Genomic DNA, 27,331 nt, shown 5'->3' with positions numbered 1-27,331 from the left:
TTATTATATGAATAGTGTAAAAAGTCAAATTAAGTAAATTATTCTGAAATAGAGGGGGTACAAAACCACTTTGTATCCGTGTTTTTAACATGTACTTCGTTCCATATTGACATTTGATCTTTACTAGGTACACAATTACATAAACAAAGATACATATATTGTTGGATCTTGTTACATATGTCGTCTAAACAAGGATTTTCGATTGAAGACGACTTCATTACTTCTCATACAAGTATTACATAAGCAATAGATTTGACTATTTCCGACCCTTTCAATTAGAAAGAAAGGATTGTTATTCTTGAAGGTTGATTGAGTACATCTGCAACGGTAGCTCTCTCGAGTATCGTGAAAAAAAAAAAAAAAAACTCACACATCCATCAAAATAAATATATAAAAATTATACTTTGTATCATAGTTCTATATGTGAAGAAATGGCATTGAAAACCAAGCCACAAGTCACAACATCCTCTAATTTTCTTAATTATGCCCTAAATCTCAGTAATCTTATTGATGGTGTCATTGGTGCAAAAGCATCGCTGAACTTCAGCTGCTAGTTCCTCCATGCTTAGTTGACATTCTAGCCCTATCTGTACCACATAACATACAAATTAGCCATAGGAGAATCCGAGAAGTAAATTATAGCATAATTTCATACTAAACACAAAACTTACTCCCTTGTTCTGTCACTTAATTTTAATCTTTACTTTTAGAACTTTTTTTCTCACAAAAAAAGGTAAGAATTGAATCGCAATATAAAGATTAAAAAGTGATCAGATCGATATTACAAATCACATGCAACATATTATCTTACATCTATAAGGATCATTACATAAATTTACTAGAAATGTGTATGTAGTACGTAAATTAGGTCATAACCTTAAATTACGTGTTATATATACCACCACTCAAGTTCAACCTAACTAGCTAGTAGATAAAAACTCACATTCTTTTAAGTATATGTTTAGTTGGCTGTTTTTTTTTTGTTTTTTTTTTTTTTTTTTTTTTAACGAACATACTAATGGAGTCTGGTTCGCAAAATTTAGGTATAAGGTATAATTAAATCACGAAAGTAATGATAAAGGGTTTACCTTGACGACGAAATAATAGAGAACAGTGTCATCCATGCTACTAATATTCAAGTGAAGGATCTTAAACGAAAGCTTCTCTAGAGTACTTATTATCTTAAGTAGTTGTCCATGAGTTCTCTTTGATATTACCCTCAACACAACGTTAGAACCCGAAATCTTGGCTTCAACATCAGCAATCGGAGAATTGCATGATGCTACTAGCTCCTTGCCACAATCAAATTTAAAGGAGTGATTTGTGATGATGTTGGCGTTTGCTGCTAGTTGTCGCGGACTAGGTTGTAGTTGCTTCGGACTCGGGCCGGGGCTAGGGCTTAGGCTTTTCCTCCTCTTTTGTGACTCTAAGGATTGAAGAACTTGGTGTAACTCCTTTATGAACTCTACTACTCCACCGATGATTGATGCTTGATCACCCTTGATATTTCAAAGCATATATTATAATATTTATATGTTCAGATATTTAAAGCATAATAACCAACTACATCAATGTAAACGTAACACTAATATGAGATTATAACTGGATCTTCTAGATTATAGCTATTATTCTATTGTTGATATCTTTTTTTTTTGGAAAACAAGCTGCGAGAATTTCATTAAAGTAGATCAATTTCCGCCAAAGTAATCAAGCTTTGGGGAAACGGACCAAGAGAAACAATTTCGTTACAATCTCTAGCATCCCATCTTGCAACATTATGGGCTTGATATCTTATATTAGGTGATTGATTACTATAATCTTGGATTAAAAATAAAATAAAATTAGCTAGGGTTATTAAGCTTATTATACTTCCCATGCAACTCTAACTATGGCCTAATTAACCTTTTCATTTCTTCAACTAATTGGCATTTTTTCAATATATTTTGTTGCTATAATCATATAGGAAATTTTGTGAAAAACTACCTATTATAGTCCAGAATTTACGAGAAACTACCTATTAAAAAAAATGTTGTAATTGACTACCTAATTTTCGAAAAATGTTGCAATTTACTACCTTACGCCAGATTATGAAGGAGTTTGATCAAAGTTCTCCGGTGTTGACTTGGTCACGTGACACTTAATGACCCTTTTCTTTCACCAAGTGTCACGTGACCAAGTCAATACCGGAGAATGTTGGTCAAACTCCTTCATAATCCGGCATAAAGGTAGTAAATTACAACATTTTAAAAATTTTAGGTAGTCAATTACAACATTTTTTTTAATAGGTAGTTTCTCGCTAATTCTGGATTATAATAGGTAGTTTTTCACAAAATTTCCAATCATATATCTACAAGACTACAACTAGAATGAGGAACAACTCAAGTGGTTAGAACTTCTCTTCCGATTTCAAGAGACTTGAGATCGATTCTCATCATCTGTCCTTGTGGCTTTCTAAATTCTCAAAAAAAAAAAAAAAAAAAAAAAAAAAAAGAAAATCTACATAGTAATCTCAATTCTATTCATTATCAAATAATCATATACTATACGAAAAGTCTTTGTAAGATCATAACATAAAACGCACATCAATTGACATCATATATAGATAATGGGTAGTCCACAAAACATGTAAGATTATAGTTAAGAAGGGAAGCCTAACACTAACCAATTTATAATATGAATAATTTTAACATGCCCCTTGTATAAAATGACATCTCTAATTCGCTAATTTTGAGCATTACTTTCAACACACCCTCTTGCTCAAAATTTGTGATGCACGTCTCATCCGTTGTCAAACATGTTTTGTAAACAACCTATGTTTCACGGTAACAATTCGGTGAAACGAATAAGCACGAATTTCCAAAAGAGTTGAGGTAATATAGTAAAAACATAGTTCCTAGACACCTTAGACTATTTAGCTATGGTCTAGTAATAAACTATAAAGTAGCTAGAACTTGTAATATGCTTGTCATAAAAACCCCAAAAACTAAGATTATAAGGTGAGTGAAAGTTTATACTCTACATCTCACCTAGTCACCTTGGTTCTTGTGGATGGAAGCTATGGGCGATCTAAGGGATCGACATCGAAACTCTAAATCATTACTAACACCTCAAAGTATGCACTCGTGCCCTAGTTAGGAGGACGATTTGTATCATCAAATAAATCTACTAATAGGGTTATGGTTAAATGATCAACTTAACTAAAACAGTGAAGGATAGCTCAAGCGACTAGAGCTTCCTTCCCAGTTCCAAGAATCATGGGATTGATTCTCATCATCCACCCTTCTGGCTCACTACACACACGCGCACACACCAAAAAAAATAGTGATGGTTAAAGCCTAATCGGTTTATCTATGATATCACATATACAATTCATCTAAAGCTAGTTATACTGTCATGTTAATAGTGTAATTTAGATCAGTATCGTGACAACTAAATCTAGATGAAAGTGGTAATAAACTATTTCGATTTCTCGATTGATCAATGAAAGTGAAACATGTAGAGGAGGTACATGTACATACCTTCTTGATATAGAAACAAGGTGTTAAGGAACGTAAAACCTTGAGATGGTCATTCATCTGCCTTCTTCTGTTCCTTTCAACTGTGATGTGTGACATGGTGTGAGTTTTCGGGGTTCGATGGCAACGGCGAAGATGATGTTTCCTTGGGTTGATATGCTCAGCCGCCATACAAGGGTTTTTCATATTTATAAGGTAATGTTAAGTGAGGAATGAAATGAAGAACGAAGGGAGGACGAAAGAGACGTGTTAGAAAGGGATATATACATATAATAACATGCATACATTCCTACCTACTAGATATTATTGGACCATCATATTATTTGTGATTCTTTTTAACTATTATACAAGTATAAAAGATTAGGTTATATTTAATTTGCCGTCAAAAATTAAAGAAAAATAAAATATTAAAGCACGCACTATGGATTAAGTTTTTGGGTAGAGTGATTTATTAGATGCAATTATTACATTGAATTGGTAGATATAGTGTTTTTAATCAGAAAAAGAATATTTTGATTGATTAGAAGGCTAAAAGAGGTCAGCCTAAATACATACTTGCAAAAAATATACTTGGTAGTATATATAACAAATTATTATTAATAATTGCTCATTGAATTGAGACGAATCAAATAAGAGCCAACATGATTATGCTACATTTTATGTATTAAGAGTAAATTAGAAGATCTGAATAGTGCCAAGATTGCAAATGGGAATTGAAGAACAAAAAGAGGTGGACGGAATACTTTACATTCTACATACTATCCCCATAATTTGTACTAATATAGTCCAATGTGATCAGCTCTTCATTTGAATCAATGCAACATAATAATTAAACAAACTCTCATTTTATTTTCAACCAATCTCTTTTGATCTTTGGCCAAAGTGTAAATTAAACAAATCCTAAATACGAGTGCATGGTACTCATCTCACTCTCTAGAGAAAACATAGTTCAAAATAAAGAAATACCAAGTTTTTTTTTGATGCAAAAGAAATACTAAGTTAAAATAATAAACAAATAAATAAACACGTCCCATTTTCATGCTTTATATTCTTTTATCACAAGTTTACGTTATTTCAATTTGATTTACAAACTTTTTTTTTAATTTTTTTTTTAAAATTTTTATCACATCATGCTCTAAGATGTATGTATGGTTTAATTTTTGAATTCTTTTAAGTTGCCAAAAAATGCTGTAAATTCAGGCAAATTTTCTTACAATGCCTTGATTAGGCCTGTTCACTTCACCTTAAGAAAATAATATTGAGTAAAAATAATTTCAGTTCAGTAAAAATAAGTTCAATTCAGTAAAAATAAGTTCAGATCAGTAAAATTTAGTTATTTTAAAGAAGAATTATAATAGAATAATTTCAGTTTAGCAAAAATAATTTTGTTTAATTTTAATATATATATATATACATATATATATATATATATATATATATATATATATATATATAATTTTGTTTCAGTAAAAATAATTTCAATTCATCAAAAATAAGATGAAGTGAACGAGGCCTTATTCTACAAAAGCTAACTTATTCATTCTCATGTACTAATATAAGTTATAGAACTATGTTATTATGCTTTTTTGTATTTGAACATTATTGCCTATGATGTTATACCATAATCGTAACCAATATTGAATAAGCAATTGTAGATTAACTAGTGCAACTATTTATTCTTCATAATGCAATTTATAATTGAAAATATATTCTCTCTTGCTATCAAGCAAATTATTAGTTTCGAGTTAAAGCCTCTTTTACAAGAAGAGCTAGCTTAGCTTAGCCACACTTTCAGTAATGATCGACTAGTAATACTATATGACCAACTACAATTATAATTAAAAAATAATCTTGGTCACAAATTTTATTTGTTTTTTCAGTTTTGACATTAATTGAACTATTGGTATATATGGAAAATGGAAATATAAACACCGCACTTTTTACAAATGGTCACCTACTCTCTAAATGAAAATAATACAAGTGTCGAAAATTATTGTTAAACGAGGACGCTTGATGTAAAAATTCTTTTAACATATAGAATTCAACCGGTAACTAGTTAGCCATTATATATACTACGTATACTCAAATAATGTAATAACTTTTTCCGGACATCAACAATCCTAAAACAACATAAATATGGAGTACTTCGTATATGTGATTAGTATTCGTAATTCCAATCCTAAAGCAAATTATTAGTTTTGATGTATTGAAGGCCTGTTTCTTCACTGACAACCTAGAAAATCTAATTCATCAAAATAAAAACAGTAGTTGATGCGAGAGAAATATAATCCTCGTATCATATTAAATAATAGATAGAATAAATTTCCATATTTAGTTAGGTACATACAATTTAGGGTGTAACAAAGCTTCCTGATATAGTCGAATTAAATGCTACATATAACTTTGGAATGAAATATTAAAGTGGTCTCACGTAAATTACCGTGGGATCAATATTATTTACGCATATATGTTATATATGCATGTATATGTATAAATAATACTCCGTAACGTGTATTGTATACCCTCGAACGCGCTAGCTATTAAGAGAACGATCCACAAGGCCTGACTTTTTCTCTATCTATATCATGCATGTCATGCTGTATTTTTCATCTTCTTTATACATTTTTATTTGTTACTCAACACTCAACTTATACTAGCGGAGAAGAGATGATAGAGTAATAGAGTATACAGATTAATTTTGGGCTTTAACCGTTAACTTAAACTTTTAGCTGAGTTGATTTACTAACAAATCGAAAATGCATTAACATACACTTCTTCTGTTTCTTTTTAGTTGACACGTTTCTTTAGTTACGTTTGTCAATGCACAAATTCAACCACTAATTTCTTTAATCACCGATAAACAAAAATTGTAAAAATTTGATATTTTGAAAATATATATTGTGACGAATTTAATAAGATCCTTCATGACTATATTGTTTTATCATGTATAAAGCACAAAACCCGGTCAAAGGCGAGTGTGTGAATAGTGCTAAAGTCAAAACGTGTCAACTAATAAAAAACGGAGGTAGTAATTAATAAGCTTAAGGCATAGTAGTTGCTTAGGTATTTAGTCAACAACTTGACGAGTAAATAAGCTTTTAATTGAGTTGGTCCTCTAATAGATCGACATAATATCGATATTTAACCAATTGTCGAGTTAACAAGTTTATGGCATAGTGGTTGCTTAATTAGGTATTTATAAGATGGTATGTATGTAACGAATTCTAAATTCTAATTAGGGCTTAGCCTATGTTTGATCTAGCGTGCTAGATAAAGGGGAGTGTAAAGATGATTATGGATTATGTCAGACTGTGGCTCGTGTCGTGCCCACCTCCCTTGTTGTTGGCTAGAAACAATCCATAACCCCACCCATTTGCATTTACTTTCTTTAATTTCTATCTCTCTTCTCGTCACATGGGTATATGCTTTTACCTCTTTCTATCTCTTCCGTCGTCTTAAAAATTGTATTCCTTGTTGCAATATTAAAGGAACAAAAGAAGTATATATATTTTTTTATTTACTCACTTTTTGAACAATGTTTCTTTTTATTTTACACGCTCATATACTTCCTATTTTATAAATACAACATATCACTTTTCTTCTCGCAACTAATACTCTTTATAAAAACTTAATTTCCTTTTAACGAGAAGTGTGCAAATTAAAAAGAAATGAAAGGAGTGTACGTCTTATGTTTTTAATTGAATGTTGTGTATGAATTATGACAATGCAACTTCTCTTTGTTTTTTTAGTTCGTATAACATTATCAAGTGACAATTTATTTTATTCTATTTTGTTCAGAAAAAAAAAATAAAAAAAAATAAAGCCTTATAAGAATATATGTGTTCATTTCCTCAAAAAAAAAAAAAAAAAAAAAAAGGTATGTGTTCATATCACGTGAAAACTTTGCTACAAATGAATTATTGGCGAATGACAAAAGGTCGTGACAAAATTGAAGTTCATTTATTGAAAATTCATGTTCATTGTTTGAAAGTCGTGATACGGATTCATCTTCTTGTAAACAACTTAAACATATCATGTTCTCCTTATCTCATCTACATATCCACTACTAGAAGAGTTGCTAAAATAACTCATGCAACACCCTCAATCAACAACATCCTCCAACTTCCCGAACAAAGCAACCACCATCCCCGCCACCGCAACACCCCCTTCGCTTCCCTCCATATCTCCTACCTTCACCGTAGTCCATGTCATGATGGTGGTTCGAACTAGGATGGCGTCTAAATTACGTGACAGTCCGGTAAGGCGGTAAGTGTAAATGACGATAAGTATGATATGTTTTTCTTGATGCAAGGAGTAGATACAAGGGTGTATGGGGGGTTATGATGCAAGTAGGACGGCACAACTCGTCGTTCGAAGGAGAGAGCGGCGGAAGAGAATGCTATTATGCCTTGATGGTGATCGAGAATAGCACACACCAATGAGTTACTAGCATTGCATAATTGAGATTACTGACAACACATATATAATGACTTGCTAATAAACATTACTAGCGAATTAATGTTGATCAAAGTAAGGTAGCACTAAGACCAGAATTACAATACTTCTATAAGGACCATGATACATGGGTATAGTAATCAATTGATCATTCTTAGTAGTATTAGTTTCAATAATACAGCAAATAATTTTTTAAAATGAATTCGATTTCAAGCTTTGATACCACCCCTAATTCAGCATACAATGGGGCATTTTGCTTACTTTCCAACAGTGAGAGAAAGGGTGGGGTGGGGCGGGGCGAGGCGGGGGTGGGGGGGGGGTGGTAGGAGCGTTTTTTGGGCGGTGGAAGGGGGTGCTAATGCAGTTTTGGGTAGTCATTGTAGTGACTCTTGGTTAGGAAAATTGGTTGGGGGTGACGGTATAATCATGTAAAAGTTGCAACAACGAGGTTGAGATGGAGAATAACCCAGATTCATTATATATCTCCTGTGATAACTAAAGCGAATTTCAACTACTTAGATCGGAGTGGGGATTATGATTTAGTTGGGTGTTTACATACTGAGCTTTCTACTATAGAATTTGCGCTATGAACGAAAGCTAGATTTTAGTCGTCGCTCAAGGACCTCCAATAACACAAATATTCACCAAATTGTTAAGAATGGATTGATTACATTTCTGAATAGCCTATAACTTACATTACTCAACCTTTACATGTTCACTACAGTCTCACTGCGATACAGAAAAGCCTGCTACCCTGAAGTAAATACAGTACTCTTTTTTAAACCCCATTTCCTTTGTTTTACACCCTAAAAAAAGGGAGAGAGAGCCTCCCATACAAAAAATCATTCACTTGCTAAAGAACATCCTCCTCCTCTTTCCTTTCCCTTTTTGCATAGCCTGTTGAAGAAGCTCAAACAAAGTCAACACTTTCAATTGCACAGAGGGCCTCAATAAAAAAATAAAATATACATATTCTTTAGTAATTAAGCTTCAAAGAGTGCAAGCAGAAATATATCGATGATGCACAAAGAAGATTCACAATTGTCGTAAGTTGAAAATTTCAAATCTAATCACCCGTCCAATGAACAATGGTCCACCTATGGCATGGTCCGAGGGTCAAAATTTTTCAGCCTTACGCTTGCCAGTGCAGAGACGCTGTTTTTGTTGGATAATCAATTGAATATCCATCTTCTGTGGTCAAATTTGACTGCAAAATTCAAGAAGCTGAACTGTCTGAAACCAGTTTTGCTGAGCTTTGAATTTACTATAAATTAGTAATTATTTATTGATATAGATGAGATTTATCTTCGTACTTTAGAGTGAGCCTTACTAAAGCTAAGTAGGGAAAGGTGATAGCCATCATCAAAAGACAGCAATCTAGGAACAGGAAACATGCAGAACAACAACACTAAGCAGAAGAAACATGCAAGCAACGCTAACCCTAATCACGTAGCAGTGGCTTACTTTAGTCACCTCTCACCAAATATGGCTTCAGAATTAATCTATTCAGGCCTTTAACATGATAATACAAAGCAATGAAGTGTCTCAGGTTTATATAATTGAGCAACTAACTATATTTATCAAAAAAATATACACAAAGATGAAATATAAATAAACTTTTAAAGAAGTCATATCCAAATTACAAGGGAGAGCACACCTTCATGATGAATAATCTCAGCGTGAGGACAATTGTATCTCTCATACTGCAAAACCAAAAGTAATAAAGCTTAATATATAAATAAAGCCTAAAATTTAACAAGTTAACAATACAATTTTTCATGCATGTGTTCACTGTGTGCATGTTTGGGGGGAGGGGTACCTTGTGGTTATTTAATAATAAGTTACTTTGTCACATAAGTAAGCAAAATAACTCCAACAAAATTGTAAATTTATATAATTCTGTCAACATTTGGATATATGTAAGTCCACTTTAGTGCATCTCACTTCCAGCTTGAATTCAGAACATTTTTATACAAACTGAAGTTCCCCTCCTGAATTTTATCTTACTTACAGCCAAATTGGGGATGGGAGTATTCATTTATGCTTCTTTATTCACCCAAACAAGAGTATTGAGAAGACAGGAACTGGGGCAATACCTAGCAATGTCTGTTATGGTAGTCTCAGCTCGCATGAGATGCTCAACATCACTGGGACTAAATATAGAAAACTCGAGAAGGTGACCATGGGTAATGGTTACCTGCATAAAGCACTCATCAGGAAATATGGATGCAGAAGAAGAGGAAAACTAGGGGAAGGGGTGTTTGGTTGGGGGTCTTGATCTTATAAATACATAAGCAAACGCATAAGAAAGCCAACAGTAGGCTCAAAGTTTCCATCTTACAGAAATTTATGAAATTTCATAAACAAATAATATGGAGCACCACATATATATTGTTCTGTGTAAGCAAGCATATTTTTGTTATTTTAACATTTTATTAATTAAAAAAAAAAAGCATAACATTTTTGTTATACTACATATGTATGAGGGATTGAATGATAAAGGTATTCAATAAGTCCCTCAAGGATTTGACAATTAATAGATGAAATAACGCTCATCTCATGGAAACACGACACATTCACACAAACATTGCAAACCTTGCTTGAGTTGCTTAACAAAAAATTGATGTGAATAGCTGTTCTATTTTTAATATGGAAAACAAAAGTATCAATTGTTAGTCACAACAGGAGGCTAGTACCAAGCACTACACTCCAGTACTCCTAGTGTGGTAAAGTCATTTACTCATATAATCGTCTTCTTGACGTCTAAGATAAAGTTGATCCCTCTTGAGCAATAATTACAGAAATGGAAAAGCTAAACTTATCTCCCACAAATTTCATATACTTGAAGTGCATAAACAAAAAAAAAATAATGCTCTTATGCGCTCATTCATCTCACTTATCAATGGCTATTATACTTTGACGAGATACAAGGGGTAAAAAAATCTTCCTCCAACCTAACTCCCAACTCAAAATTAACATTTATCAAAGAAAAAAGGTTGTCCAAACTATAACTCAAACAATGCAAATGTAATATATATATGTATGAAGGCTATTCCCCACAATTCTTCCATATACTTCCTTTTTTTAGAGCTGTTACACTTTGACCTTTAGCATTACTCAATAACAATCTATTAAAACAAATGTGACTGAGTGTAATTGGATTTGTCTCAATAATAAATTTGAGATAAAAACTTTTTATGATTTTTACTTATAGAGAATTAAAGATAATAATGGACAAATTTGTAAGTTAGCAAACAAGTCAACTTAGAGTGAAACAACTAATTCAAAGTATTTTGCTCATTTACTCTATCTCAAATCCATCTTTTCAGGACCATCAATTGATTCTCACAACACATAAAAATCACACGCCTGAAGAAAGATTTTGATGATAGCAATTTTGTAGTCTCACAACTTCACACAAAAATGGGCACCTATCTCTTGTTAAAGCATTAATCTATTTGAAAACTTCAAAAGCAAATGGCTTGCAAAACAACAGTGGTTCATGAAAAAAATCTACAAACATTATCCAAAAATTTAATATTAAATATGGAGCACATGCATTAAAGAAGATGAGAGAAAAAAACTAGATTAAAAACAAATTTAAAATTTTTTTTTTTTTTAAAAAAAAACATACATTGGTTCCGGGTAAAAACTTCTCATTGACAGCAAGACTGCTGGATCCACTTCCCTTGATACTATAACCCTCACGCTTAATAGTCAAAGTAGCTGGCTCCCATATGTCAAGGTAACCTGTCTGCACCAGTATAACCCACAATCTTACGAAGTATATAACTTTGCTGAAGATGAAAGTGAATCCATAACAAATTAACAACCAAATAAAAAACTGAGGTTAAAATATGAAGGCGGCCATACCGATACTGATACTTTATAAGAGGCCTGACCATTCCGCCAGTTCTGTTCTATGTGACTTTGCATGGCAGGATCTGTATCAATAAAGAAGTTTTTAGCTAGCTATAAAAAGATTAATAGGTAATGCAGCTACCCACAATAAACAATACAAATTAAAAAAGGCAACAGAACATTCAAATAAATACATTCAATAAAAATCGGTTAGATTCAGTAAATATCAGTCCAGCTCAACAGAATTGATCCAGTTGTAGCGTCCAATTTAGCGAAATACTATTTTAAAACCTTAGTGGTACATAAAGATCTGCTGAAGAAGGGTCCTATTCTATCCTTTTAGCATACACCAGTAACAGGTGCACGGTGTCCCCCCCCCCCCCCCCCTCTCTCTTCCAAAAACCACAACCCCTATTTTTTTTTTTTTAAATTACCTCTAAAACTAAAGATATTGGAGATAGAGTCATATCAGCATGCAACAGAATAGAAAAACAAAGAGACAATCACAACTTCACAAGACTAATTGATTTAATCCCATTAAAGTAACAACTTTTACTATCTTACCACAAGTGATTTTTCTGTGCTCATTAGCAAAAACCTTTACAAGCTCCCCCTGCAGTTTAAACAAAAAAATTAAATAAAAAGAAAGTAAATGAAAAATATATGTTCGATAGTACTGCAGGAAAGTGAATATTCTAACCATAAAAGGCATAAAGTATCAATCTAAAAGGTTAACACAACCATCAGCTGTAACATCCAAAGTAAAAAAAAAAAAAGTTACCTTTCTTTTTCTGTCATCCAAAGGCTGAACTTCAATGGCCAGATATGTCTCCACATCATCAGCTGTGACAAGGTAGACCGGTTGTTTTGCCCCTGATATTTAAAAGTTCATGAGTTGCCAAATCTGCAAATTCCTGAGTACAAATGAAAAATAGAAGACAAAACAAAATGCAGAGACAAGGCAGAAATACCATCTATGTATTTCACAGATCCATCTTCCAAATGGCGCACCCACTGCTCAATACCAAACAAATAACTTTTTACAAATAGATTCAAAGAAGATTTCTAACAATTATATCTCAAAAAATAAAGGTCTCAAGAACGACCTCAAAGTTACAGCTGGTTGTTCCGTTTGTAGAAAAGCCACACGCTTGGATCTCTCGCCCGGGATAAGGTTCACCTGATATTTGAAGATCCTCTATTGCTGGTAATGGATCATCATCAGCAGCTGCAGATTCCAAAATGACAAACAATATCCATAAGCCATCATACTTGTTGAACACGAATCAAACATAGAAACCACAAAAAGTTTACCCTCAGAGAAAGAAGATGAAGGTTCTTCAGGAACTGGTTGAAGATAAGGAAAGGAAGAACTAGGATCCTCAATTGTGTTGGAATAAGGAGAGGTCCCTGTATTCCAAGTCAATGCATCTTCATTTTCATGATATTGCCCCTCTGCAGCAGCTCCGTATACCTCAGAACTACTTACTGGATCCTTAAATTTGACCTGTCTAGGCGTAGCATGATATTCATCACGGCTGACAGCAACTTGCGTTGGTGCATCATGGGTATCTAGATCCCTAAAGCCAAATAGGAGGCAAAAATTTAACCAAACTATGCCAATACAAGAGAAAGATGTGATCACCAATCTAAATTCTTAAGAAACTGTACAAGATATTTCAAGCACACAAGGACATATATATAAAGAATATAATATAATCTAAACATACAAAATTTTGATATCAACAACAATAACAACTCCACATTGATCCTTATGAAGCATGGAGATGTCCAGATCTTACACAGCCTCATCCCTTAGATCCTAATCAATGCACTCTCTCCCTTAAGAAGTAGCCAAGTCCCGTTCCACCGTTAATGGATGAAGAGACAGCTTCCCCAGGATAAAATTTCCACATATAAAGAATGGTAAGGGTAAAATAATAAAAGTAAATGTTGAAAACACCAATAATAATGTATTAAAAGTACTAATTGGACTCTCATCAAGGAAGAAACATATCTAAAAAAGCAGATCCAAATTCTCCTCACGCACAAAAAGTAGAAGTTGTTGCAGACATGAGGAAAACCCCAAAATTTAAATAAAAATTAATGGTATATTAGCATTAACGTCTATGTTATTCAAAGAAAAAAAAAAAGACAAATATAAGTCAATAGCATCTAGACATGCAAACATGAGAAGTCTCTATTATTAATCTAGAAAATATGAAACAGCAGTAAAATAAATTTATGGATGATAACAATCTACTTATATAAAACTCCAAAATAAAATCCTCGCCTTTGCAATAGCAAACACAAAACAAAATTATTTATTGTTTATTTAATGGCTATAAGGACTGTAACATTTTACTTCTGAGATGCCCTGAAATCAACCAACAGAATTTCAAATGAAAACAGGACCCACCAACTAAAGAGATGGTTGTAATTGTTCACAGTTCAGTGGCAATCTTCATTTGAGCAGGCTCACCTGCTTGCAAGAGGTGAATACCTCCCCATATTGCTTAACTCTGCATTTTGTGAAAAAGGAGCGCTTGCATCAGCTTGAATGGCGTGCTGGCCCCTAGAATTCCAATCTGCAGCAATCTGACCATCAGAGTTTGCCATGTTTGCAGGAGAATATGAAGGACGAGGCACAAGTTCTAGCCCATTTTTGCTCTGACAGAAAATGCATGATATTAAAAAAAAAAGATCATCAAACTACGAAAATAAGTGAGTTGTAGACATGTGATCATACTGAAGTAGGTGCTGCGCCACTGGAATGTTCAGGGGAATGTGCAGCAAAGTTAGGACTAGTCCCACCAGAGCGCCATGGTGTTAATTGATACTGAGACTCTTTCAATCTTGCCTGTCAGCACAAGAAGACAAAGACACAAAACACCATCAGCAAAAACTACTAAATCCTGCATTGACAAAATTGAAACTAAAAATATGCTATATACTGCCTTAGAGAAGGAAGGAAAGAAAAAAAAGGCATAATCTCAAATCACTTATTCTGGATGAAGGGAAAACAGTTATAGGTTACCTCAGTGATGATTAATTTTTCCTGCAGATGTTTAAATAGCACCTGCAAACCACCGGTGAAGGAGGGTACCATTAGTATAAAGCAAAAGGTAAGACATGCCAACTTGGATCTGCTATCCCCAAACTCCTTTAAGGCTTTAAAAAAAGGGAAAACAAAAAGGAAACACACAACAAGAGAAAATACAAGCTCACTTTACTTCATAAGACCTTGACAAGGTGATGCCAATCATGATTGTCAGCACACTGACAGGTCTATTATTCAAGCTTTTGCTGATACAGGTTACCAATGCGAATGATTCTTCCCTACCCCCCCTAAAATCATACTAGCGCTAGCCACAAAAAACAGAAAATGCTCTTTAAAGAAACACAAAATTCATCAACATACAGAAAAACCATCAAAGTCACCATCTTCAGGTTCAACACCCATCTCCTGAATACAAAACTGTCAAAATAAAAACCGAATCTTCTCAAATCAGTTGGAAAGTAAATTTTAGTAATGGTGACATCCAATCATTTTGATTCCTTTTTGAATATAAATCAATCGCGGACCAAGATGCCATCCTCATAAATTGATCACAGGGATCGTTCTATACAAGTCCACTCATCCCTATCCAATACTATACAGTCCAAAGACCACATGTCCTTTATACCATGATTTCCAGTCTCTTTTCACTGGACCGGACCAATCAAATGTTAGTGGTAGACATGTTCAAGCCATCATACTTGATACTCCTTCATCTTATCCCTAATTATGTAACGCTGACAATACTGCCACAAGCCAATTCTAGGAAGATTTTATCTCTATTAAACACCTCACTCATCTCCCAAACATGATTTCATATATCAAAAGTTGAATGAACAGCTTTACAAATATGCTTTTCCTTCACTTTAAAATTTATAACTTGATCCCACTATCTAACAATCAGCAATGCTTCGAAAGAGACAGAAACTTGAATTTACAGGAAACACGTACCTTGACGTTACTAACAATAGACTGGGCATCTGATACTTGTGGCTGAAGAGAATATTCTGCAAGAAGAGGCAATAAAGATGACACAAAAGTTGTCCTCTCTTGCTGCACATCCTGAAAAAGCAATGGTGTCAAACCATAATTAGGATTGGTTTAAACAAACATATCTTGCATACAATTACTGCCATTGTTCCATTGTAATACTTCAGCGTATGGTGTTAAACTTCATACATGTAAGTAGGAATGTAGGATTGGATAAAAAAAAGAAAAGAAAAAAAATATGGTCACAATTACTACACTAATATCACCTTCCAAGACTGACAGAATTCTTCAATAAAAAAATAATAAAATAAAAACATTTTATATGTAAAATCAACTCTAATATGGGAGGATCAAGCACAAATATTAAAATCCAGAACATGAGAGGCATCCAATGAGACACATTTAAGGTCTTAAATAGAGCCAAACATAGCTTTATATACAAGACAGGCTCAACTATGTGTATCGTCGTATCGACCACTACATAAAGCATTAAAAAATCAGTTTAACAAACCAAAGCCTTAACCCCAAAAGGATGAGTTCAGACATGAACCAAGAACTTACACAAAGAAAACAAATATCAAATGCAAATATTTAATCAAACAAACAATTTACCTGTAAAGCATAAGTTAAGCGCACATTTTCTTCAATTATATCTTGCCGATAAGAAAGAGATTTGGATGCTGCATCAATTAGATCTTGTTGTTGTTGATCAAATGCCTACATTAAACAATCAATGAAGCTTATGTCATTCAGTTATATCCAATGACAAATTCATATCAGAAACAAAATCAATTTGAAGTTTGAAGTTGTTTTAACCATTCGCATATGAGCAATGCGCTTCTCTAGAACATATTTTTCATTACGAATTTGGGCTTCCTGAAACAGTAAAAGGACAATTAAATAAACCAATACATAATTAACTTATTTTAGTATGGAATCAGGTTCAAGGTCTTGAGGAAAGACATTTAATTACCTTTATGGAATAGTCATTTAGATGCTTACGAAGCTGCAAGATTTCTTCTTCACGCTCCCTGATCTTTGGGACAAAAAAATTTGGGTAAGTGCAATTCAATCCCATAAGCATCATAGCAGAAAAGGAGGGAAGCTCTTAGAAAAGAACCTGCTGCCAAAGGTTGCTATGATTATTTGATTCAGTAACTGGCATCAATCTTTCTACATGAACATTGTTAGGATCGTACTCGCCATTCTTTTGCAACCTTAAAAAATGGAAGAAAATTTACAGCATGTGAAATTTGAGTATCCCTCATTGACAATTGCAACCACAAAAGGAAATAACCTATGACCCGAAATCATAAGTTCAGCCTGTAAGCATACATGAGATGTCTGCCCGGAGAGTGTAGTGTAGGTGATGCAGGCTGGAGGTTGTTGGCGTTCTCTGCAGTCTGGCCACCTGGAAGTGTGACTAAGTTACATTACTCTTCATACTCTGATTTTTGCTTAAATTCTGGAAGGAGAGACAATACCTGATGTATCAAACATTTGAGGTACTTGATGGACCCTATTTATTATTCCCTGCATGTGTTCACCAGATGGATCAACTGAATAAGACCCCTGAGCTGTTGGCTTATCAAGCTTCTGCCAATGATTACATGGGGGAAGGAAGGAATGCAATCAAGTCAGACCGTTTCAGAAACATGACAGATCACTATGCATGCTTCACAGGCATATTCGAATCCTACTTAAAAAGGTTATAAATCAGGCAATCTACAAAAACAAAGAAGCAGAGCATATTCACAATTAACCACACAAACATAATTATGTAGCTGGAAACACTTACAAGATTTTCAAGTTCCCGATCTTTCTTCAGAAGCTCTTCCCTTAACCTATTGTTCTCTTCAACCTGCTAGAAAATTCATGTAAACATCCATAACTCCTGAAAACAGGCATAAAAAAAATTCACAGGCATCAAGCAATTCAGGGAGATAAATATCAGCACTGTTTCTGGAAGTGCTGAAGTTCTTCATCTTGCTAATGGCCAATAACAGAAATGTTAACATCCCCATTAAAGGTGGATTAGAAAATTTAATTGATAAGTTCAAGCCTTCCATAAAATGTGTCTGAGAAATAGCTTCTGGAACATATAACTGATATAAGTTACAAAAGACGGGAAAGGATGGCCAGAAAACCTTAAACATGCTTCTAATGTTTATCTACACATAATCGAACTTGGACTAATTTGTCAATTTTAACACAAACAGCTTTGAACAAGACAGAAGGTTTGGATTCATTCTCAGAGATAAGGAGGCTTAAATCTGATTTTGAAAGTTGCAACTAAATCCCCACACGAAGCATCATAGTAAATTTTCAGTTTAATGCCCAAGAACAGCATCTTCTTACAGGGATAATTAATAAGTTCTCCCTCAAGAAATTTACTTTCCCTTGAAGCCAATCCATGACTAATGAGAAATCTTGGTACAGATTCTTACACTGAAGTGACCGAACAAGGAAACACTCACCCACTACTTTTAGGGCTGTCTCAATAAGTATGGAGGCGCTACGGAAATGATAATATAGGGCCCTCAATAACTGATACATAATCTTTGTCACGTGTGTGAATTCCATCCATAACGATTCGTTATCAAAGGCAAGTTATTAAGACAGGCCCATTTTTAATCAATGCTTTTTTTTTCTTTTTTTTTTTTTTTTGTGAGGATTGATAGGAAGGAGATCTATCCAACTCATTTAGAAATGGATGACACGATAACTTACTCATTTATTATTAGTTGATACAGGAGATCATCTGAATCTTCTATTTATCACAAATGAGGAGTATTCATATGCACATATAGAACAAATACAAAAATAATATTAAAAGGCTGTATTAACTTCTATTAGCAATTGTTTTATTAATTTATCTATTAAGTCAAATTAATAGGAGAAAAGCAAAATGAAAACATAATGTACTCCTTCTATACCTCTAAGGAAGCCCAAAAAGTAGAAAACTAGGATAAAAATTGTTTTCCAGAAAGATTACAGTGTACTTTGAAATTTTCTAGACATAGGATCAATAGGCATTTTAGGAGACGAATCATGAACATTTGGAAACCACTGATGTTCACTACAGCCAACACACTACCACTACAACGCGCCCAGGGTATGATTCTAAATTTCAGGCACTTCAAATACATCAAAATAAGTAAGATAAAATATAAGACCCCATTTCACCGAGGGCCGGGAGCAGTCCGATTGCATCTGCTAATAACTGGCCTTTATTACTTCGAAACATTGTCTTTGAACCAGATATCCAAGGAAAAGAAGGATTTTATAACACCAGAGAGGCTTTTTGGGTTTACAGAGTTTTCCAAGATATATAAATTAAGAAAAAAAAAATTAAAGACTTGGAATAATTTGCAGAAATATGAAAACTGAAAGTATTTCAAGAAGATAAGGAGTAAGAAGCAGATAAAAACAAAGAAATTTTGAATATTCTGAAGATCAAACATATTTATTGTAAATTAAGGCTCTTCTACTAGTGTTCTACTAGTTTGGTTGATTATTGCACTTCGTACTTTCTGCCTCTCTTCCTTAAGGGTTTTGTCATAGCATTTGTACTTCATAAATTCATTTCCTTATATAATGACTAAGGACATTGAATCACATACACTCCCAATTAATGATTAGGAAGCATTATAGGGAGGCATATCATTTATAATTCTATACGTAATCAATGAGAATGATAATTCTCAAACAAATATTAGCTTAGATTTGGATCGGGGTTGACTCATCAGTAAGATCATCTACATTTACATTAGTAAATTACTACTTTCTCTATCCTAGTTTAGTTTGCCTACTTTCCTTTTATGTTTGTACCAATTTAGTTTCCCCCCCTTTTTGGCAAGGACCCACTAATTTTTAAATACTTTGTTATTCCCACAACTTATAGGTAAGGTCCTTCGACCCACGATAGACAAAACTTCTGGTCTAGGCCAAAATGGTAAGAAATATTAAACTATAAGTTCTCATATGCCCATGAGTTACAGACCCACGATAGACAAAACTAAAAGGCCAAAATGGAAAGAATTTGACCAACCACTACATGATAAGAAGATTTTAAAGTAAAATTTCTCATATGATCACGAGTTACAGACCCACGATAGATAAAACTTCTGGTCTAGGCCAAAATGGTGGTCAGTTCTACTAGCCATCTTCTATTTTCTTTTCACAATTCATTCATACGAATAAGAGATTCCAAAACTACCAAAACAAGCAGAATCTCTGATTCCATTACACTGTTGCTCAATGTATGTTTGGTATGAAGATTTAAGGGCTGAATTCAGAATCACTAAAGTACTCCCATCATAGATTGTTTGTTTTAGGGGTAAGGTAATAGTTTCCTTTATATGAGCACAATTGATTCCGCCACCTTTTTACCCTTCGCAACCCAACGGTTACAATTCACTTTACCCTTCTCAAATTTTCTCCTCCCTTTCTCATTTGATCCCATTCCATTGAAATACCAAACAATCCATAAAAGTAATGATTATCATTACCTTTTCCCTATCTCATTTGATTCCATTCCATTTTTGTTTCCACTAAACATACCAAATGCAACCTCAACACTTTAACCACACCAATCATTAGTGATCATAATAATCTCAACAAAAACATCAAACTAACAAGCTTCCTTAAATTGTTTGATTGCCCTTAAATTACACTTCAACACACAACATCCATCAATAATAACACCAAAATCGAGTTCTCCGATTACGATTCCATTAAATTCACCCTTCTATCAATCATTTCCCACCACCCACAAATCTTCAATTAATACATAACAAATTGAGCAACTTCTAAAACAGTTTAAGGGAACAAAATCAATTGACATGTTTCAAAATCTAACAACAACAACAAGAAGAGAAAGAAGAATATGAACCTGATGACGAATTGTAGTTTCAGCAGCTTCAACAGCTTTCATAACTTGAAAAAGACTGCTTTCTTTAGCGTTATCAATATTCAAACCGCCAAATTTATCAGCCAATCCACCATTTTCCATCTTCAAATTGAAATTTCTTCGGGAATCTAGGGTTTTAAAATTCTTCCTAAAACCCTCCCCGAAATCCACCACCACACCACCAAAAATCGAAAATTCAATGATAAATTCCGAAAAAAATTAGCTAAAATCCAGAAATTGATGAAGAAGAACAATCATTTTTAGCAATTGAATTGGGGAAATAATCGATGATTTCTAAGGAAGTGTTTGAGTGATGAATCCGCTATCGTTTTTTTTCTCTCTCTTCTCTTTGGTCTCCGGCTAAGCAGCGTTTTTTCCAGCTCCAGTGATCTTTTTTTTTTTTTTTTTTTTTCCTTTTTTTTTTCAAGTCTTTTTATATAATTACATTTGTAATCCTTTCAAAAACTTAAATATGATTGTAATTTTCTCTTGTACAATTACAAATTTACAATTACAATTTTTTTTTTTTTTAACAAGAACAATGACAGTTCAATAGCATTTGTTGTACTGAATTATTTTATACTCCATTGTTACACAATTATTTTAATTTGTTTAAAAAAAAATGTTAATCTTTAACTTTTAAAAAATTAAAAAGAATCTTCTAAATTTCTCTCAATCTATAAAAAAAATATAATCACGAGTTATTTAGTTTGATTCTTCTTGGTGAGTAGATTATTCACTTTTATAATTTTTGCTAGTGTAAAATTAAAAATACTTGCTATCAAGATTTACATTAACAGGAAGCAGAGGATTTCCTTATATTTATTTATTCTTACCTTTTTTTAAAAAAAAAATAAGGAAAAAAAAAATCAACTCAATACCATTTACACGTGACTTGTAAATGAGACTTGAGAGTTGCTATGGTAATTTGGTGATGTGCCATTTACATGTTACCATAAGTGAGAAGTTATTACTGTTTTAATAATAAATTTATCTTATAAAAAACTTATTATTAATTAAACTAATCATATTAGCTTTTAATATTATGTAATTATGAATCTATAAGGAATTAAGCATTAAAATAAAATTTAAACTAAGGATAAATTAAAAGTTAACTTTTAAGGGTTTAAGTTACTATAAAAAATAATTAAATTTGTCTTGGAACTAATTGTCTTTCAATAAAATTAACGTACACTTGCCTTACACAAGACTTCTTGCTTTCCTTTTACAGTAGACCCCTAAGGCCCTAACCATCATACTACTCCGCATGATATATCCATATTCTCTTTCTTTCCGACAATTATACGAGTACTTTATTTTTCCACCAACTCTACTATTTTCATATTTTTTTTGTACTTTTTACTATTACCTTTAAAACTCCGTGCATGAAACAAGTAATAATACGGAGGAAGTATTAAATAACTCAGAAAAGAATTTCGTTTTGAAATGGGTTAAATTTGCTTCAATCTCAAACATATATCATGTATATAGGCCTAGTGCCTAAAATTCACTTATATCAAGCCCGTTCTTTATTTTCTTGAAGCCCAAGTTAGGCGGCCCTTTCTTAACAAATTTAAGCCATGCTGCTCAATTCAGGTGGTTCGTCAGTCCTCGCTTTCTGAAACCAAAAAAAATAAAAAGAAGGATGTCGGTTTCTTCTTTTTTTAAAAAAAAAAAAAAATACTTGTTTATTATTGGTGATAGGCTAGGTTGTACAAAAACATGTAAAAATATTAACCTATGGTGTTATGTGTGATGATGAGGGGAAAATGGAGAAAATCATTGAAGACTATTTTACTAACATCTTCTCTTCTTCTATGCCTTCTAATTTTGAGGAGGCTCTTGCAGGTTTAAACTCCAAAGTGACGGATGAGATGAATGAGGCCCTTCTTAGAACTCCCTCTTCGGATGAAATTTTTCAAGCTCTTTCCCAAATGCATCCCAATAAGGCTCCGGGGGTGGATGGGAGGCATGCCCTCTTTTTTCAGAAATGTTGGCATATTGTGGGACCCGATGTTATTGCTTTCATTCAGAGGTGGTGGGTGGAGGGGGTGACCTGGGTGATGTAAATAAAACGTGCATTGTTCTTATCCCCAAATGTCAGGAGCCGACGAAGATGACGGAGTTTCGACCTATAAGCCTATGCTATGTGACTTATAAAATAATCTCGAAGATGATGGCTAACCGTCTTAAGGTTATTCTCCCTGGGCTTATTTCTCATCATCAGAGTGCTTTTGTGCCAGGCCGTTTGATTACTGATAATGCAATAGTGGCTTTCGAAATTTTCCATGCCATGAAAAGAAGGGGTGAGGGGAAAAGAGGGACTATGGGGCTTAAACTTGACATGAGTAAGACGTATATATGATCGCGTTGAATGGACCTTTCTAAATAATGTTCTTAATCGGTTGGGGTTCGATGCGGGTTGGACGAGCCGAATTATGTTGTGTCTCTCCTCGGTGAAATACTCTTTTAAGTTAAATGGTCAGATCACTGGGTGCATTACTCCTTCTCGTGGGTTAAGGCAGGGTGACCCGATTTCGCCTTATCTTTTCCTTCTTTGTGCCGAAGCCTTTTCCTCCTTACTTGTGAAAGCTGCTAATGATAAGCTCATCCATGGGGCTTTGGTGTGTATGGGGGCGCCGAGGATTTCTCACTTATTTTTTGCCGATGATAGTATCCTTTTCTCTCGGGCTACTATTCAAGAATGCTCCAAAATTGCTAGCATCATGAGTATTTATGAAGGTGCTTCTGGACAGAAGATCAATTTTGATAAATCAGAAGTGTCTTTTAGTAGAAATGTGGATGCGAGCCGGAGAAGGGATATTATTGAGATTCTTGGAGTGAATCAGGTTGCTAGACATGAAAAATATCTTGGGCTCCCGACCATGATTGGAAGATCTAAGAAAGCGGCTTTTTCTTGCATTAAGGAGCGTGTGTGGAAAAAATTGCAGGGGTGGAAAGAGAAGTTCCTTTCTTAAGCCGGAAAGGAGGTGCTTATCAAAGCGGTTGTGCAAGCTATTCTAACCTATATGATGGGGTTATTTCGGATACCGGAGGGCATTATTGACGATATTAATAGAATGGTTGCTCGTTTTTTGGTGGGGGGCTACGGGGGAGGAGCGAAAACTCCATTGGGTTAGTTGGGAGAAGTTGTGCCTTCCGAAATCTCTTGGGGGAATGGGATTTCGTGATTTGAGCACCTTTAATCAGGCTCTTTTAGCGAAGCAAGGGTGGCGGCTACTTTGTAATCCCGACTCCTTGGTTCACATGATCCTTAAGGCTAAGTATTTTAAGCATGGAGATTTTTTGTCGGCTAATCGTGGTTACGATCCTAGCTATGTTTGGAGGAGTATTTGGGGTTCGAAGGCGATTTTGCTTGATGGCTTAAAATGGAGGGTTGGGGATGGGAATGATATTAATGTGTGGGATGATGCGTGGCTCCCGGGAGATGGCGTTTGTTGTGTTCCAACTCCAAATGTGGAGAGCCCTGCCGATTTGCGTGTGGCTGACTTGAGGAGAGGGGTTCTTGGAATATCGAAGCTTTGCACCAACACCTTACTCCGGAGGATGCTGCTCTCGCTCAGGGGGTGCCTTTGAGCTTACGTGCCACTAGAGATATCAGATTTTGGGGAGCTGCTGATGATGGAATTTTTACCACAAAATCTGGTTATTTAGTTGGAAGATTGAGCCATATTCGGGGTTGGGAGTTGCATTTTGGTAGTACTGCTGCTGTGGCGTGGAAGAGGGTTTGGAATATTGAGGGGCCTCCAAAATTGAGAAACTTCCTTTGGCGTGCTTGCACGGGGCCTTTGGCTACTCTTGGGAGACTTCATCAAAGACACATTAGAGAGAGTGGGCTTTGCGGTTGCTGTGGTGGTGGGGAGGAGAGTATCTTACATGCTCTTTTCCGCTGCTCTAATGTCAAAAGTATGTGGGACATGTCCATTTTTGCTGGTTTGTTGGTGGATGCTCCCTTCTCTTCTTTCGTGGATCTCCTGCTTTGGGTTATTTCTAAGGTGAGTAAAGATGAGCTTATGCTTTTTGTCTCGATGGTGTGGGCTGCCTGGGCTTACAGAAATTCTGTTGTTTTTGGGGAGCCTTGGAATAATAGAGATATTGGGGTGCTTGGTTTTACTAAGCTTGTTGGTGATTACTCAAAGTATATGGGAGCTGTGACTCCCCCTGTGAGGTGTGTTGCTGCTGTTTCTAGGAGTGGGTGGAGCCCTCCTGCTACTGGGTGGATGCGCATTAATGTCGATACTGCTGTGCGTGAGGGTTGGGGTGTGGGCTTAGGTGCTGTAATTAGAGACGATCATGGTAAAATTGTTGCTGTTATGGTGCGCAAGATGTCGACCCTGGTTAGTGTGAAGATGGCAGAAGCGTTGGCTGCTAGAATGGGTGTGTGCTTGGCGAAGGATTTAGGTGTGCAGCAGGTGGACCTTGAGTGTGATTCGACTTTTGTGGTGGCTGCCATTAACAAGCCTAGAGATGGTCGTGCGCCTGAGGATTTAATCTTTGATGATATTGTTTGTCTACGTGAGTCTTTCCCTGGTTTTTCTTGTAATCATATTAGAAAGGGTGGGAATTGTGTTGCCCATATGGCTGCTAGGATTAGGCCTGCTAATGATGTTGAACAAGTGTTTGTTTCTTCGTTTCCGCAAGGCCTTGTTGCCTTGGCTGATGTTGATTATGGTTAATTAATACTAATTTCTGCTCGCTGAGCATTTCTTTCAAAAAAAAAGAAACCTATGATAGTTTTAGGGCATGTTCTTATTGACTGAATTGAACTGAACTGAGCTGAAATAAACTGAAATGAATATTTTATAAGAGAAGGAAATGAGGAGCTGAGCTGAGCTGAACTGAAATGAGCTGAACTGAACTGAACTGAACTGAATTTCAACATATGAGAACAGACACTTAGTCATGGGACTATAACAAATTTCATTGATGATATCATTATAATTATACCAACAAATAAATATATTGATACAAAGTTCTTGCTGATACTAATTAGAAAAATACGTTTGTATAAAATTATACATATAAACACAGTTTAATACTATCGGAGATTATTATATTCATGTATGAATAAAAAGGTTATACTATTATAAATTTAGACTTTCACAAAAGAAAAAAAATAAAAAGGTTAGGAGCACAATATGAATACGTATGTAATATGTCAAAATCATGGATATTACGAATACTTGACATATTGTTAGATTATTCTTAATAATGATAGTTATTCTATATCTATAGTTTATAATGTTTGTTGAAACACTTCCCTTTAAAAAAATAAATAAATAATTTTTTTTTTTTGCTGAAACATGATTAAAGATATTAATGGTGAAAAAGCTAAGGGTATGTTCTGTTCAGCTTAATTTCAATTTAGTTCCTATCAGTTTAGTTCTTAATTTCATTCTCTCACAAACAATTTACTAGGTTATCATCGTGTGATGCACGGTTAAAATTAACCTTTCTTATAATTTATAGTACAATTAAGTTGCTTTACATTGTATATGGAGATTAGAATCAAATATAAAAATAATTTACTTACATTTAAGGAAACTAAATAAAATTGAAACCACAATCAAACATAAAACAAATTAAGTATGTGAAACTATAATTTAGGAGAGAACTTAATTGGTTAATTGAATTTTATATAGACATTTATGCATTAAAGGCAAAAGAGTAGATTAAAAATCGAAAAAAAAATCATTAATAATTGATGACATCATACATAAAATTGGAGGGAAAAAATTTAATGTGAGAATGACACGTAAGATTGTTTCATAATTGATTATATCAGCAATGTTTTGTTTTAATAATAGTTAATAGAATAGATTTCAACTTAGTTATGTTCAGTTTAGTTGTTTTCAGTAAATCAAAACAGGCTCGCAAAAGAACATTTTTTTTAGTTGAAGGAAGTAGTTTTAATTTTGGACATGCCCAAAATAATCACACCTTTGGGTTATTTTTAAACGGCGCCTTTTTGGTGCAGCAGGCCACACCGTGTGACCTGCTGCCAAGTCAGCAAAATAACGGAGAACGACGCACGTATAACAGGATTAGGAAACAAGCGCTGAACAAAATGGCTCTATAAAACACGCGCAAATTTCTAAAACCTAAAACCTAGAACAACTCATTTATTGCGGCGAACAAAACGAGGAACGAATGCGAAAATCGAGCGAAACCTCACACAATTTTTCTTCCAGAAATTCAAGAATAACAATGGCAGAAGAATTGAAAAAATTACCTGATTCACAAGAATCACTAGAGATCGAACAAATTGAAGATTCTTTGATGAATCTCGAAATCCAAACCAGTAATCAGGTATTGGATCTGGAAGATGAAAACATATACGATGAAATTGAAGAAATTAACAAGTAACCCCTGTTAAACTAACAAGTAGCCCTAACAAAAATTAACAAATAACTCCTATAAAATTAACAAGTAACCCCTGTTAAACTAACAAGTAACCCCAAAAGTAAACAAGTAACCCTAACAAAAATTAACAAGTAACCCCTAAAATAAACAAGTAAC

The 27,331-nt window shown here is 34.2% G+C and overlaps 2 protein-coding genes across 3 annotated transcripts; both read right to left on the bottom strand.

The window, feature by feature from the left end:
• Positions 1-53: 53 nt before the first annotated feature.
• LOC110727789 (transcription factor MUTE-like) lies at positions 54-3,816 on the bottom strand. The gene is made up of 3 exons (XM_021907361.1): positions 3,519-3,816; positions 1,089-1,499; positions 54-587 (listed from the first exon to the last, which is right to left on the bottom strand). The coding sequence occupies exons 1-3, from the start codon at positions 3,699-3,701 to the stop codon at positions 489-491; spliced, it is 693 nt and encodes a 230-aa protein (XP_021763053.1). The 5' UTR covers positions 3,702-3,816; the 3' UTR covers positions 54-488.
• Positions 3,817-8,572: 4,756 nt separating this feature from the next.
• On the bottom strand, positions 8,573-21,264 carry LOC110728075. Of its 2 annotated transcripts, XR_002512640.1 has the most exons (23): positions 20,774-21,264; positions 17,678-17,740; positions 17,364-17,475; positions 17,215-17,290; positions 17,000-17,096; positions 16,853-16,915; positions 16,696-16,755; positions 16,492-16,596; positions 15,841-15,951; positions 14,869-14,910; positions 14,581-14,691; positions 14,314-14,501; positions 13,146-13,411; positions 12,938-13,059; positions 12,803-12,845; positions 12,613-12,704; positions 12,396-12,444; positions 11,844-11,914; positions 11,605-11,724; positions 10,067-10,167; positions 9,628-9,673; positions 9,045-9,177; positions 8,573-8,867 (listed from the first exon to the last, which is right to left on the bottom strand). XR_002512640.1 is itself a non-coding variant. In XM_021907696.1 (22 exons), the coding sequence occupies exons 1-22, from the start codon at positions 20,891-20,893 to the stop codon at positions 8,817-8,819; spliced, it is 2,109 nt and encodes a 702-aa protein (XP_021763388.1). In that variant the 5' UTR covers positions 20,894-21,257; the 3' UTR covers positions 8,573-8,816. The 2 variants fall into 2 exon arrangements, 1 of the variants encoding a protein (XP_021763388.1); XM_021907696.1 differs by lacking the exon at positions 9,045-9,177 and having other exon boundaries at positions 20,774-21,257.
• Positions 21,265-27,331: the final 6,067 nt, after the last annotated feature.

This window comes from Chenopodium quinoa, unplaced genomic scaffold, assembly GCF_001683475.1.
Source record: "Chenopodium quinoa cultivar QQ74 unplaced genomic scaffold, ASM168347v1, whole genome shotgun sequence".
In the NCBI taxonomy this organism is placed as follows: Eukaryota; Viridiplantae; Streptophyta; class Magnoliopsida; order Caryophyllales; family Amaranthaceae; genus Chenopodium; species Chenopodium quinoa.
This window is presented reverse-complemented; position numbering and strand designations above follow the sequence as displayed.